This window comes from Procambarus clarkii, chromosome 53, assembly GCF_040958095.1.
Source record: "Procambarus clarkii isolate CNS0578487 chromosome 53, FALCON_Pclarkii_2.0, whole genome shotgun sequence".
NCBI classification, from domain to species: domain Eukaryota; kingdom Metazoa; phylum Arthropoda; class Malacostraca; order Decapoda; family Cambaridae; genus Procambarus; species Procambarus clarkii.
In genome coordinates this window covers 15,469,141-15,484,292 of record NC_091202.1, presented here as the reverse complement: position 1 = coordinate 15,484,292, position 15,152 = coordinate 15,469,141, and the positions used below count along the sequence as shown (strand labels likewise).

The 15,152-nt window shown below is 47.0% G+C and overlaps 1 protein-coding gene across 1 annotated transcript in view; it reads right to left on the bottom strand.

Annotated features, from left to right (window-relative positions):
- LOC138352394 (filaggrin-2-like) overlaps positions 1 to 14,311 on the bottom strand; it is a 54,527-nt gene extending 40,216 nt beyond the window's left edge. The window contains exons 1-3 of the mRNA XM_069304879.1: positions 14,200 to 14,311; positions 9,277 to 10,250; positions 6,372 to 8,916 (exon numbers count right to left, since the gene is read on the bottom strand). Of these exons, the coding sequence (XP_069160980.1) occupies positions 6,372 to 8,916; positions 9,277 to 10,250; positions 14,200 to 14,311 (3,631 nt within the window). The remainder of the gene's footprint in view (positions 1 to 6,371; positions 8,917 to 9,276; positions 10,251 to 14,199) is intronic.
- Between the last annotated feature and the right edge of the window lie 841 nt (positions 14,312 to 15,152).

Genomic DNA, 15,152 nt, shown 5'->3' with positions numbered 1-15,152 from the left:
AGTAGAGTACACTGGTGTAGAGTACACTGGTGTAGAGTACACTGGAGTAGAGTACACTGGAGTAGAGTACACTGGAGTAGAGTACACTGGAGTAGAGTACACTGGAGTAGAGTACACTGGTGTAGAGCACACTGGAGTAGAGTACACAGGTGTAGAGTACACTGGTGTAGAGTACACAGGTGTAGAGTACACTGGTGTAGAGTACACTGGTGTAGAGTACACTGGAGTAGAGTACACAAGTGTAGAGTACTCTGGTGTAGAGTACACTGGTGTAGAGTACACTGGAGTAGAGTACACAGGTGTAGAGTACACTGGTGTAGAGTACACAGGTGTAGAGTACACTGTTGTAGAGTACACTGGTGTAGAGTACACTGGTGTAGAGTACACAGGTGTAAAGTACACTGGTGTAGAGCACACTGGTGTAGAGTACACTGGTGTAGAGTACACTGGTGTAGAGTACACTGGAGTAGAGCACACTGGTGTAGAGTACACAGGTGTAGAGTACACTGGTGTAGAGTACACTGGTGTAGAGTGCACAGGTGTAGAGTACACTGGTGTAGAGTACACTGGTGTAGAGTACACTGGTGTAGAGTACATTGGAGTAGAGTACACAGGTGTAGAGTACACTGGTGTAGAGTACACAGGTGTAGAGTACACTGGAGTAGAGTACACAGGTGTAGAGTACACTGGTATAGAGTACTCCCTACACACCCAAGCACCAATATCTAGGGCCTGGAGGAGGGGACACCTGACACAGGCAATAATAGGTCAGTAGGTCAAGGGGTGACAAGACCAGCACAACTCACACACGAACAATTACCACACAAGACAGTTAATAGTTTAGGTAATTGCTTAAGTAAATCTTTGTACCCAGGTGAGTACAGGGACTAATGACTGCTGGCTCCTGTTAGCAGGTTGAGAACTTTCCCATTCCATAGCTCAAGGTAAACCTTGCTCTCTATACTCTTCCTAGGATATGATCCACCAATAATATTACAACCAGGTACACACACACGTACGCACACGCGCGCACACACACACACGGCCTCGCGGCTGAGTGGAAAGCGCCCGGGAGTCGTAGTCCATTGGGCCCAAACTTCGATTCCCAGCCGAGGCAGAGACTCATAGGCAGTTTGTTTCACCCTGATTCTCCTATTACCTAGCAGTAAATAGGTACCTGTGTGTTAGACAGCTGCTACGGGCTGCTTCCTGAGTATGTAGGTGTGTGTGTGTGTGTGTGTGTGTGTGTGTGTGTGTGTGTGTGTGTGTGTGTGTGTGTGTGTGTGTGTGTGTGTGTATGTGTGTGTTAGAGACAAATATATGTAGAATATATAATAGAGGAAAAATAGATTAGTTAGAAAGGATTGTCAGAAAGCCTTTGATACAGTACCACACAAGAGGCTAGTGAAAAAGCAGGAGATGCAGGCTGGAGTGAAAGGGAAAGTACTCCGTTGGATAGAGGAGTACCTAAGCAACAGGAGACAACGAGTCAGTGTGAGGGGTGAGGTCTCAGATTGGCGAGACGTTACAAGTGGAGTCCCGCAGAGGTCAGTTCTTGGCCCTATACTGTTTCTGATATATGTAAATGGTCTCCCAGAGGGTATAGACTCGTTTCTCTCAATGTTTGCTGATGATGCCAAAATTATGTGGAGGATTGAAACTGAGGATGATAGTAGGAGGCTACAAGATGACCTAGACAAACTGAGTGAATGGTTCAACAAATGGCTGTTGAAGTTCAACCCGAGTAAATGCAAAGTAATGAAACTAGGCAGTGGAAACAAGAGGTCAGACACAGGATACAGAATAGGAGATGAAGTACTTAATGAAACGGACAGAGAGAAAGATCTAGGAGTTGATATCACACCAAACCTGTCTCCTGAAGCCCACATAAAAAGAATAACGTCTGCGGCATATGCGAGGCTGGCTAACATCAGAACAGCGTTCAAGAACCTGTGTAAGGAATCATTCAGATACCTGTACACAACATATGTAAGACCAATCCTGGAGTATGTGGCCCCAGCATGGAGCCCGTACCATGCCAAGCACAAGACGAAGCTGGAAAAAGTGCAAAGGTAGGCCACTAGACTAGTCCCAGAACTAAGAGGCATGAGTTACGAGAAAAGGCTGCGGGAAATGCACCTTACGACACAAACAGACAGAAGAGTAAGGGGAGACATGATCTCAACCTACAAAATCCTCAGGGGAATTGACCGGGTAAGCAAAGACAAAACTATTCAACACTGGTGGTACGCGAACAAGGGGACGCAGGTGGAAACTGAGTACCCACATGAGCCACATAGACGTTAGAAGGAACTTTTTCAGTGTCAGAGTAGTTAACGGACGAAATGCATTAGGCAGTGATTTGGTGGAGGCTGACTCCATACACAGTTTCAAATGTGGATATGATAGAGCCCAGTAAACTAAGGAATCTGTACACCAGTTGATTGACAGTTGAGAGGCGGGACCAAAGAGCCAAAACTCAACCCCCGCAAGCACAAATAGGTGAGTACAAATAGGTGAGTACACACACACACACACACACACACACACACACACACACACACACACACACACACACACACACACACACACACACACACGCACACGCACACAGTTAACCAACAAGACGAGTATGGACAGGCAAATTAATGTAAATACAGACGTCATCATTTTTCTGTAAACTCCTCCAGCTAGCTACTGAGTACAGCGAAGATATGTTCCTTTACATATTTGGTCGGTAATTGTAGCATTTCTCAGTCTAAATACTCGCTCTCTGGGCCTCTAACCCCGCTCTCTGGGCCTCAGCTTTACTCTCATCGACTTTCTTTTGTTCTGAGAAAATTGGAATCTTGATTGTGTAATTGATTTTGGTCAAGCAAACAGTCAAAGGATTAGACTCGAGGGCAAATTCTGGTGTTTCGATTAATTCTGGCTCCTACAAGCAGCCGACCGCGGTACTGGCCAGGTGAAGGGGGGGTGTTGTGGTGGTGGTGGTGGTGGTGTGATGGTGGTGTGATGGTGGTGGTGGTGGTGTGATGGTGGTGTGATGGTGGTGGTGGTGTGATGGTGGTGGTCGTGTGGTGGTATTGGTTGTGTTGTGGTAGTGGTTGTGTGGTGGTAGTGGTTGTGTGGTGGTAGTGGTGGTGTGATGGAGGTCATGGTGTGGTTTAGATCGGGTGATGGAGGGTGGGGGAGAGGGTCGTGAGTTGAATAACCCCCCTTACGTACAACAAACACCTTGAGGTGTGGTGGACACTCGTTTGTCTTGGTCAGCCCATATCTCTTACCTCCGTGTGGAATGCTCTGAGGCCCTTGGTGTTGTCCCATACTTCTTGGGGAGCGGATAGGCGCACGCTCCTCTATTTGCATTCCTCTCTCGTCCTGTCTAAGCTCGATTATGGTTGCCCTGCATACTCTTCTGCTTCTCCTTCTACTCTTCGCCGTCTTGTCCTTTGCACCATACTGGGTTGCGCCTCAGCTCTGGTGCTTTTCGTTCAACTCCTGCCCCTCAGCTTGTACGCTGACACTGGCTTTCTGTCTCTCCAGGATCGCCGTGATCGCTACAATCTTCGCTATCTTGCGCAATCCTTACAGCATCCTCGCTCTCGCCTCTATCGTGCTATGAATTTTACCCCTCCTGTTGTTCCTGTTCCTCTTCACCACCTTCCTCTTTCTGTCCGTTTGTCTCGCTTACAGGATTCTCTTTCGGTTCGTCTTACTAATGTTTCTCTTCGTATTGTTCCCTCCTTGCCCCCGTGGAGGGTCCCCCTTCCCAAATTTTGTACTTCTCTGACCCGCATCACCAAAGCATTTACCCCTCCTACAGTTCTGAAACGCCTCTTCCTTGAGCACTTTTCTTCTTACTCCCACTCCGTTCCCATCTTCATCGACGGGTCTAAGTCTGCTGACGGTGTGGGCTACTCTGTTGTTTTTCCTGACCACCCTTATGTGTCGCCTTCCTCCAGAGGCTAGCATCTTCACAGCAGAACTTTATGCTATTCTCTATGTTCTTCGTCTCCTGCTTTCCCGGGGGCAGTCCTCCTTCGTGGTAGTAGTTGACTCTCATAGTGCCCTCATGGTTTTAGGGTCCTTTAATCCAGTCCACCCTGTGGTCATCGAGATTTAACATTGGCTGTTTCTTATCTCCAGTAAATTTAAGTCAGTTGCGTTTTGCTGGGTTCCCAGCCATGTTGGTGTCTCTTTAAATGAGCGTGCGGATGCTGCCGCTAAGGACGCTATCCGCACTTGTCCCATCTCCCATAAAGGTGTTCCTTATTCCGACTTTTACCCAGTTATTCATGCCTCCATCCTTGCCCGTTGGCAGCGTTGTTGGTCTTCTGTTATTGGTAACAAACTGCGTACTCTCAAAAGTCGTGTGTCCCAGTGGCCTTCCTCCTGCCACTGTAACCGACGGTGGGAAACGACTCTGGCTAGGTTACGTATTGGCCATACCCGTTTAACTGACGGTCACTTAATGGAGCGCCGCCCTGCTCCTTATTGTCCATGTTGCATTGTCCCTCTTACGGTCGTACATATCCTTGTTGAATGTCCTGACTTCCAGGACGAGCGTATGTCTTGTTTTCCGACTGTCCCCCGCGGTCACTTGTCCCTCGATAGAATTCTTGGCGACTCTGATACTTTTGATATCGTTCGCCTTATGCGTTTCTGTTCTCGTATTGGCATCCTTGGTGATATTTAGCGCCCTCTGATTATCCCGCACATTTGATGGTGCTACATAGCCTTCCCGGTTTGGTGTCTTCTATTGATAATTACCTACTTGAGGTGTGGTGGTGGAGCTGGAACACCACTTAAAACACACAACAACAGTTCATTGGGGCCTACAAATCCCATTTTCTGTCCCAAGATGACAGAGGCAGACTTAACCATTTAAGTTGATTTAATATCATCCATGTCTGCTGCACATGGAGACCCCATATAATTCCCCGCTTGTATTCATCTGGATGTTAGGTCTACAACACAGCTGCGAGTCCTCAGGGAAGTGGGAATCACCGGAATACGCCATAGAGCAGGAGTGAGACGTGGGGTTGAGTCCAGTGGATGAATCAATTGGTTCTTCATTTCTGACGAGGGTCAAGTCTCTCCCCCAGCCTCTGTAGCGACACTATCCAGTGTTTAGCTGTGTATGCTTCCATGTTAACCCTGGGGCCTCTAGTGCCTCTGTAACTCCCATGTTAACCCAGTGGCCTCTAGCGGTTCTGTAACTCTCATGTTATCCCTGGGGCCCTCTAGTGCCTCTGTAACTCCCATGTTAACCCAGTGGCCTCTAGCGTCTCTGTAACTCTCATGTTAACCCTGGGGCCTCTAGTGTCTCTGTAACTCCCATGTTAACCCTGGGGCCTCTAGTGCCCCTGTAACTCCCATGTTAACCCTGGGGCCTCTAGCGCCCCTGTAACTCCCATGTTAACCCTGGGGCCTCTAGTGCCCCTGTAACTCCCATGTTAACCCTGGGGCCTCTAGTGCCCCTGTAACTCCCATGTTAACCCTGGGGCCTCTAGTGCCCCTGTAACTCCCATGTTAACCCTGGGGCCTCTAGTGCCCCAGTAACTCCTATGTTAACCCTGGAGCCTCTAGTGTCTCTGTAACTCTCATGTTAACCCTGGGACCTCTAGTGCCTCTATAACTCCCATGTTAACTCTGGGGCCTCTAGTGCCTCTGTAGCTCCACTGTAGAGCTTCGTTGTGAGTCTGGGTGCAAGGGAGGTCAAGTTGAATTAGAGTTTGTGCTTGTAGGCCCTCTGCCGAGGAATTAATTTTACGTGTATTTGTTCATTGTAATTTCTATTTCGTAACTTGTTTAATGACAGTTAAAGATCATAGTGGAAATTTTCAAAGCAACTGCTTCCGTTTTTTACGTATGTCAGCACTTGCGTTATTAGTGCAAATACAACAAATCTGAGTTTGTTTGTTTGCCAGAGTTTCAAATAGCCAGGAGAAATTGTCATTGATGAGAGATAAAAAGAGGTAGTGTCGATGCCCTGTGTTGATGATGCCCCGTGTTGATGATGCCCTGTGTTGATGATGATCTGTGTTGATGATGCCCTGTGTTGATGATGATCTGTGTTGATGATGACCTGTGTTGATGATGCACTGTGTTGATGATCTTGAGGTTATCTTGAGATGATTTCGGGGCTTTTTAGTGTCCCCGCGGCCCGGTCCTCGACCAGGCCTCCACCCCCAGGAAGCAGCCCGTGACAGCTAACTAACACCCAGGTACCTATTTACTGCTAGGTATCAGGGGCATAGGGTAAAAGAAACTCTGCCCATTGTTTCTTGCCGGCGCCTGGGATCGAACCCAGGACCACAGGATCACAAATCCAGCGTGCTGTCCGCTCGGCCGTCCGGCTCCCTGACCTGTGTTGATGATGCACTTTGTTGATGATGCACTTTGTTGATGATGTACTGTGTTGATGATGGCCTGTGTTGATGATGATCTGTGTTGATGATGACCTGTGTTGATGATGCACGGTGTTGATGAAGACCTGTGTTGATGATGACCTGTGTTGATGATGCACTTTGTTGATGATGCACTGAGTTGATGATGCACTGTGTTGATGATGATCTGTGTTGATGCACTGTGTTGATGATGCCCCGTGTTGATGATGCACTGTGTTGATGATGCCCTGTGTTGATGATGCACTGTGTTGATGATGATCTGTGTTGATGATGCCCTGTGTTGATGATGCACTGTGTTGATGATGCCCCGTGTTGATGATGCCCCGTGTTGATGATGCACTGTGTTGATGATGATATGTGTTGATGATGCCCTGTGTTGATGATGACCTGTGTTGATGATGCACTGTGTTGATGATGCACTGTGTTGATGATGCCCCGTGTTGATGATGCCCCGTGTTGATGATGCCCCGTGTTGATGATGCCCTGTGTTGATGATGCCCCGTGTTGATGATGCACTGTGTTGATGATGCCCCGTGTTGATGATGCCCCGTGTTGATGATGCACTGTGTTGATGATGATCTGTGTTGATGATGCCCTGTGTTGATGATGCCCCGTGTTGATGATGCACTGTGTTGATGCACTGTGTTGATGATGACCTGTGTTGATGATGCCCCGTGTTGATGATGCACTGTGTTGATGCACTGTGTTGATCATGACCTGTGTTGATGATGCCCCGTGTTGATGATGCCCCGTGTTGATGATGATCTGTGTTGATGATGCCCTGTGTTGATGATGCACGGTGTTGATGATGCCCCGTGTTGATGATGCCCTGTGTTGATGATGATCTGTGTTGATGATGACCTGTGTTGATGATGCACTGTGTTGATGATGATCTGTGTTGATGATGCCCTGTGTTGATGATGCCCCGTGTTGATGATGCCCCGTGTTGATGATGATCTGTGTTGATGATGCCCCGTGTTGATGATTCCCCGTGTTGATGATTCCCCGTGTTGATGATGCACTGTGTTGATGATGATCTGTGTTGATGATGCCCTGTGTTGATGATGACCTGTGTTGATGATGCACTGTGTTGATGATGCACTGTGTTGATGATGGCCCGTGTTGATGATGCCCTGTGTTGATGATGCACTGTGTTGATGATGCACTGTGTTGATGATGATCTGTGTTGATGATGCCCTGTGTTGATGATGCACTGTGTTGATGATGCCCCGTGTTGATGATGCCCCGTGTTGATGATGCCCCGTGTTGATGATGCCCTGTGTTGATGTTGGCCCGTGTTTTTGATGCCCCGTGTTGATGATGCCCTGTGTTGATAATGCCCCGTGTTGATGATGCACTGTGTTGATGATGCCCCGTGTTGATGATCCCCCGTGTTGATGATGCACTGTGTTGATGATGATCTGTGTTGATGATGCCCCGTGTTGATGATGCACTGTGTTGATGATGCCCCGTGTTGATGATGCCCTGTGTTGATAATGCCCCGTGTTGATGATGCACTGTGTTGATGATGCCCCGTGTTGATGATGCCCTGTGTTGATGATGCCCTGTGTTGATGATGCACTGTGTTGATGATGCCCCGTGTTGATGATGCCCTGTGTTGATGATGGCCCGTGTTTTTGATGCCCCGTGTTGATGATGCCCTGTGTTGATAATGCCCCGTGTTGATGATGCACTGTGTTGATGATGCCCCGTGTTGATGATGCCCTGTGTTGATGATGATCTGTGTTGATGATGCCCTGTGTTGATGATACACTGTGTTGATGATGCCCCGTGTTGATGATGCCCTGTGTTGATGATGATCTGTGTTGATGATGACCTGTGTTGATGATGCACTGTGTTGATGATGATCTGTGTTGATGATGCCCTGTGTTGATGATGCCCTGTGTTGATAATGCCCCGTGTTGATGATGATCTGTGTTGATGATGCCCTGTGTTGATGATGCACTGTGTTGATGATGCACTGTGTTGATGATGACCTGTGTTGGTGATGCCTCGTGTTGATGATGCCCCGTGTTGATGATGATCTGTGTTGATGCACTGTGTTGATCATGACCTGTGTTGATGATGCCCCGTGTTGATGATGCCCCGTGTTGATGATGATCTGTGTTGATGATGCCCTGTGTTGATGATGATCTGTGTTGATGATGCACTGTGTTGATGCACTGTGTTGATCATGACCTGTGTTGATGATGCCCCGTGTTGATGATGCCCCGTGTTGATGATGATCTGTGTTGATGATGCCCTGTGTTGATGATGATCTGTGTTGATGATGCCCCGTGTTGATGATGCCCTGTGTTGATGATGATCTGTGTTGATGATGACCTGTGTTGATGATGCACTGTGTTGATGATGATCTGTGTTGATGATGCCCTGTGTTGATGATGATCTGTGTTGATGATGCCCCGTGTTGATGATGCCCCGTGTTGATGATGATCTGTGTTGATGATGCCCCGTGTTGATGATTCCCCGTGTTGATGATGCACTGTGTTGATGATGCCCAGTGTTTACTAGTTGTGTTTTTACGGGGGTTGAGCTTTGCTCTTTCGGCCCGCCTCTCAACTGTCAATCAACTGTTTACTAACTACTTTTTTTTTTTTTTTTTTTTTTTTTTTTTTTTTTTTTTTTTTTTTTTTTCCACACCACACACACACACCCCAGGAAGCAGCCCGTGACAGCTGACTAACTCCCAGGTACCTATTTACTGCTAGGTAACAGGGGCACTTAGGGTGAAAGACACTTTGCCCATTTGTTTCTGCCTCGTGCGGGAATCGAACCCGCGCCACAGAATTACGAGTCCTGCGCGCTATCCACCAGGCTACGAGGCCCTGTGTTGATGATGCACTGTGTTGATGATGCCCCGTGTTGATGATGCCTTGTGTTGATGATGCCCTGTGTTGATGATGCACTGTGTTGATGATGCACTGTGTTGATGATGCCCCGTGTTGATGATGCCCCGTGTTGATGATGCCCCGTGTTGATGATGCACTGTGTTGATGATGCACTGTGTTGATGATGCCCCGTGTTGATGATGCCTCGTGTTGATGATGCCCCGTGTTGATGATGCCCCGTGTTGATGATGCACTGTGTTGATGATGCCCCGTGTTGATGATGCCCCGTGTTGATGATGCCCCGTGTTGATGATGCACTGTGTTGATGATGCACTGTGTTGATGATGCCCTGTGTTGATGATGCCCCATGTTGATGATGCACTGTGTTGATGATGCCCCGTGTTGATGATGCCCTGTGTTGATGATGCGCTGTGTTGATGATGCCCTGTGTTGATGATGCGCTGTGTTGATGATGCACTGTGTTGATGATGCCCTGTGTTGATGATGCCCCATGTTGATGATGCACTGTGTTGATGATGCCCCGTGTTGACGATGCCCCGTGTTGATGATGCCCCGTGTTGATGATGCACTGTGTTGATGATGCACTGTGTTGATGATGCCCTGTGTTGATGATGCCCCATGTTGATGATGCACTGTGTTGATGATGCCCCATGTTGATGATGCCCTGTGTTGATGATGCGCTGTGTTGATGATGCCCTGTGTTGATGATGCGCTGTGTTGATGATGCACTGTGTTGATGATGCGCTGTGTTGATGATGCCCTGTGTTGATGATGCGCTGTGTTGATGATGCACTGTGTTGATGATGCCCCGTGTTGATGATGACCTGTGTTGATGATGCCCCGTGTTGATGATGACCTGTGTTGATGATGCCCCGTGTTGATGATGACCTGTGTTGATGATGCCCCGTGTTGATGATGCACTGTGTTGATGATGCTGTGACAGTGAAAGTGGGGGAAGTCTTTGTACCTTTCGATAAAAACTCTGCAAGTAGTGAGTTGCGTGCAACCGCGCCCCTTAAGATGGAGTAAAGTGATTAAAATCCATAATCGATACCATCAGGGATTTTCGAACTATCAATGTCAATTGTTCCCCTGTCCTGTACGTTGTTAGTCTTGTTCACTCCGCTGTATGCGGTGTGAACAACACTAACAACTTCAATCTTCCACTCTGATCTTCCACTGTGTCCAGAGCAGCAAGGTGTGGAATACCTCAGACATATTAAATTTCCCACTATTTACACGCCATAAAGACACGTAGACCAAGTTTCGTGAAAGTTTTCCCCCCTTTAACCCCGACTGTTCTGGAGGAATGAAATATAGAAGGAAGTAATCTCTCCAACTTTCATCTTTATTCATACACACTCAAGTTTTGCCACTTATAACAATGACCCAAGTTGTGGAAGTGGTTGTAAACCCTCACAACCACTCACTTTGTGAGTTGTAGTTGTAAGGGAGGTGTGAGGGAGAGGACCATGGTAGAGGCGATGTTGGTGGAGATGGTATGAGATGTGAGTATGTTCTCACTGGAGGTGATTAACTCCATCAAGATGGAGTTAATGTGATGGAGATGGTTGTGAAGGAGGAGCGTAGTGGTGTGTTGGGTGGGGAGATACAGCCATATAAGAGCGGTGTGTTTGTCAATTTGAATCTTAGCGTCGAAATATGACGTATATATATTGACCAAACCACACACTAGAAAGTAAAGAGACGACGACGACGTTTCGGTCCGTCCTGGACCATTATCAAGTCGACTGTGATAATCGACTTGATAGTGGTCCAGGACGGACCGAAACGTCGTCGTCTCTTCACTTTCTAGTGTGTGGTTTGGTCAATATTTTTCAGTCACGTTATTGTGACTCTTCGTCTGCATGACGTATATAAGTGTAGGCGAGATTGATGTTGTAATGGACATAAGAATAACGTTATGGGAGACGGCTCCTACACCCACATGAGGCTGCTTGGACTGCTTGAGGCTTCAAGAAGACCTGGACAAGCTGATGGAATGGTCGAACAAATAGTTGTTAGAGTTTAACCCAAGCAAATGTAACATAATGAAGATAGTTGTAGGGAGCAGGAGGCCAGATACTAGGTATCATCTGGGAGATGAAATTCTTCAAGAGACAGAGAGAGAAAAAGACTTGGGGGTTGATATCACGCCAGACCTGTCTCCTGCAGCACATATCAAGAGGATAACAGCAGCAGCATATGCCAGGCTGGCCAACATAAGAACGGCATTCAGAAACTTGTGTAAGGAATCATTCAGAACTTTGTATACCACATATGTCAGGCCAATCCTGGAGTATGCAGCCCCAGCATGAAGTCCATATCTAGTCAAGGATAAGACTAAACTGGAAAAGGTTCAAAGGTTTGCCACCAGACTAGTATCCGAGCTGAGAGGTATGAGCTACGAGGAGAGACAACGGGAATTGAACCTCACTTTGTTGGAAGACAGAAGAGTTAGGGGGGACATGATCACCACTTTCAAGATTCTCAAGGGAATTGATAGGGTAGATAAAGACAGGTTATTTAACGCAAGGGGCACCCGCACTAGGGGACACAGGTGGAAAGTGAGTGGCCAAATGAGCCACAGAGATATTAGAAAGAACTTTTTTAGTGTCAGAGCCCAATAGGCTCAGGAACCTGTACACCTGTTGATTGACGGTTGAGAGGCGGGACCAAAGAGCCAGAGCTCAATCCCCACAAGCACAATTAGGCGAGTACAATTAGGTGAGTACACATGTATCGAGCTACAGATATTCAAACCGTCCTCCTAATAGCACGTTGCATTTCGACGTATAGTTTACGGGGCCAAAAACTGTCGTTCAAGAGAATGGCAGCGGCTCGCGAAATTTACATAACGTCCCGTTTTCTGTTCGTGGGTTCCCTGGTAGGTTAGGATAAGGGCACTTTAGTACGACCGTTTCTTGACGTTCTTGACGCCAATCTTTTCTGAATCTAATCTTAACCAGTTTGTATCTATTGTTTAATGTTTTATTTTACATTGATAGTTGTTACTGTTCCTTATTAATGTTGCCTTTGTTATTCCCCTTCAATCATTTATATATAGTAATTATGCTCCCCCTTATTCTTTGCCTTTCTACTGAATGTATATTAAGAATTTTATTCACCCTTCAGTCTGGAGGTTCTTACCAGGAGACCAAAACTGAGCAGCATAATTTAAAAGACATTTAACAGGTTATCTTGAGATGATTTCGGGGCTTAAAAAGGAGACCTGGTTCTCCACCAGGCCTCATTTTTGTTACACCCCCTCCCCCCCCCCGGAAGCAGCCCGTAGCAGCTGTATAACTCCCAGGGGTATCAGGGTGAAAGACACATTTTGCCAATATGTCTCCGCCTCCACCGGGGATCGAACCCGGAACCTCAGGACTACGAATCCGAAGTGCTGTCCATCCAGCTGTCAAGCGGAGGAAGAAAAAGGAAGGAGGAAGATGAAGCTGAATAAAGCATTTTCTCTTATTACTAAGGTTATATTTATTCATGACTTTATGTGGAGGGGGGGGGCTTAAAACAATGCTAATCATCTATAGTCCGTTCTCTTGATTTGCTTCAACGTACAAAATAATGTGATGATAATCTCTTTCAAGAGAGATTGAGCCTGCTCTTCCCTACTTAAAGTTACGTCAGTTCTATAAGTACAAGATGCTACATTCAAGATACGTCACCGGTAGCACAAAACGTTTTGACCAGGAGGCAAAACGTACCCAAGATCCCCCCTACTCCACACACCCTCCGTGCCGGCTCGTCGTCAACCAGCAAACTACCCATACCAGCCTGCCTGCTCCTGATTGGTGACTCGCCGACCGTGCACCTGCACACTGCACCTTAGCGCCATCTACCTGAGTCGACGTCTGAGCCTGACCAGCCATCAACTTCAGAATATTCTTTGTTCTCTTAGAGTTGACATCTCTCTCTGGCATACTAAGCTCTCTGGCTTTGTTACGGCCCTATTGGGTCGCAACTGAGTTCTTTCTCTGATGTTATTAGAGTTTGGGTATCCGGCCCCAAGTTAGTAGTGGCTTTCAAGGGGTGTGTTCTGTAACGCAAGTAAATTAAAGGGGAAGGGATACAAATTCACTAAATTAAATATATATTCACCACCACCAATAAATAAATATATAAACAGTCACACGCGGTTACTATGACTACACTTATGTACACAGAATGGTCTTCCTCTGAAGACTCAGGACGTTTCACGGTGCTCAAGACGAGTAGCCCTGGTTTTCTTCTTGTGGCCTCACGATGAATCCTTCGGTTCCCTAGGCGAGTCTACCCTGGCCACAGGCCAGCCAAATCACAGTCCCACTGGGTGCACCATCGTGGAGGCCTTCAACCACAAATCCAGCCTGTAGCTGGCAGGTTCCAATCAGCTCTACTGCGTAGGCCACTCCACGACCGATACTAGGGTTGTAAGCCCTAGGCAGGAGCCTCGTGTGATTCCGCTGATCACTCTCCTCACCACAACACCCCAGTGGCTAGTCTTCTCCACCAGTCAGCCCCGGGTACGACAATTCCTGGTTCTGCCACCTCACAGGCAGGCTAACACAACAGTGTTCATCCGGGGGATGACTTACAGCTTCTGCAGCAAACATGTGGAGATACTATGGCTGCCTTGGGTAGACTGATCCACCGTCCGATTCAGCAGTCCCAGGTCGACTCTGTAATCAGACACGTCATCAGTACTAGTTACACTCTAGGGTACCTCACTTACCGGCTTAGACACAAATGCCCACCTATCCACTCCATAGATGGCGTTGCTGTCTAAGCGTCACCTCACCAGAGGTCAGCAGCGGCTATGTCACGAGCTGATTAAGACGGGGAAACCAGCCCCCTGTGGTCGGTATATCCCGCCCTCGCTAGATGGCGTCGTCCATTTGGAGGGGGTTTCAGGAGCTGACCCACAGATGGCGCGGTCATCATTGCTCCGTGCTCGGACGCTGGGCTCGGGTCCGTAACAGGCTTTCGTATACTAAGGGAAGTCTCAGCTAAAGCCGATATTCTCAGTACCATTTCTCCATTATAATATTTAATCTATTGTGTTTTTGCATTTATCTTTGTCATTTTATTGCACTAGTCATTTACCCGAGATTTGTCTTTATTTTCATTTATGTTTAAAGTAAATATATTAAAGTTTCATTGTTCATACTTTGTGTTTTACGTGTTCCTCCCTCTAACTTACCACAGACAACAGGCAAGCAGTCTATCTTTTTTTTGTAAGTGTGACCAGGCATTGACACCTGCCATTGGAGGACTGCCGAACATCTATACTCCAACACTTTCCCGTCACAGCTTCAACGTAAAAAATAAGGGGTATTAAAATGCACGAATCCTAACCAATCCTATTCTAACCTAACCAAGCAACACATAGAAAACGTGGGTTTGTGTGAGCCGCTTCTTTTTATAGTACCCCTTGTTTTGAGCGTTGGGGACGATAACGCACAAAATAAGACGCATTATGAATTTCAAGATATCCAGTTGATATCTGGTGAGATACAACTTTGTCATATCCACATCTTAAAACTCACACAAGCACTAGTTCAACTTAAGATAATCTCCACATGCACTAGTCCAACTTAAGATAACCTCCACATGCACTAGTCCAACTTAAGATAATCTCACACAAGCACTAGTCCAACTTATGATAACATGGATGAATTGTTGATACCAAACCCACAAATCCGAAAATGAAGACCGACAACGTTTCGGTCCGTCCTGGACCATTACACGACTTGGTAATGGTCCAGGACGGACCGAAACGTCGTCAGTTACCACAATGTTTTTCCTCGTGTACCTTGTACCACAGTTTTTTCTACGTGTACCTTGTACCAGTCTTTTCTACGTGTACCTCGTA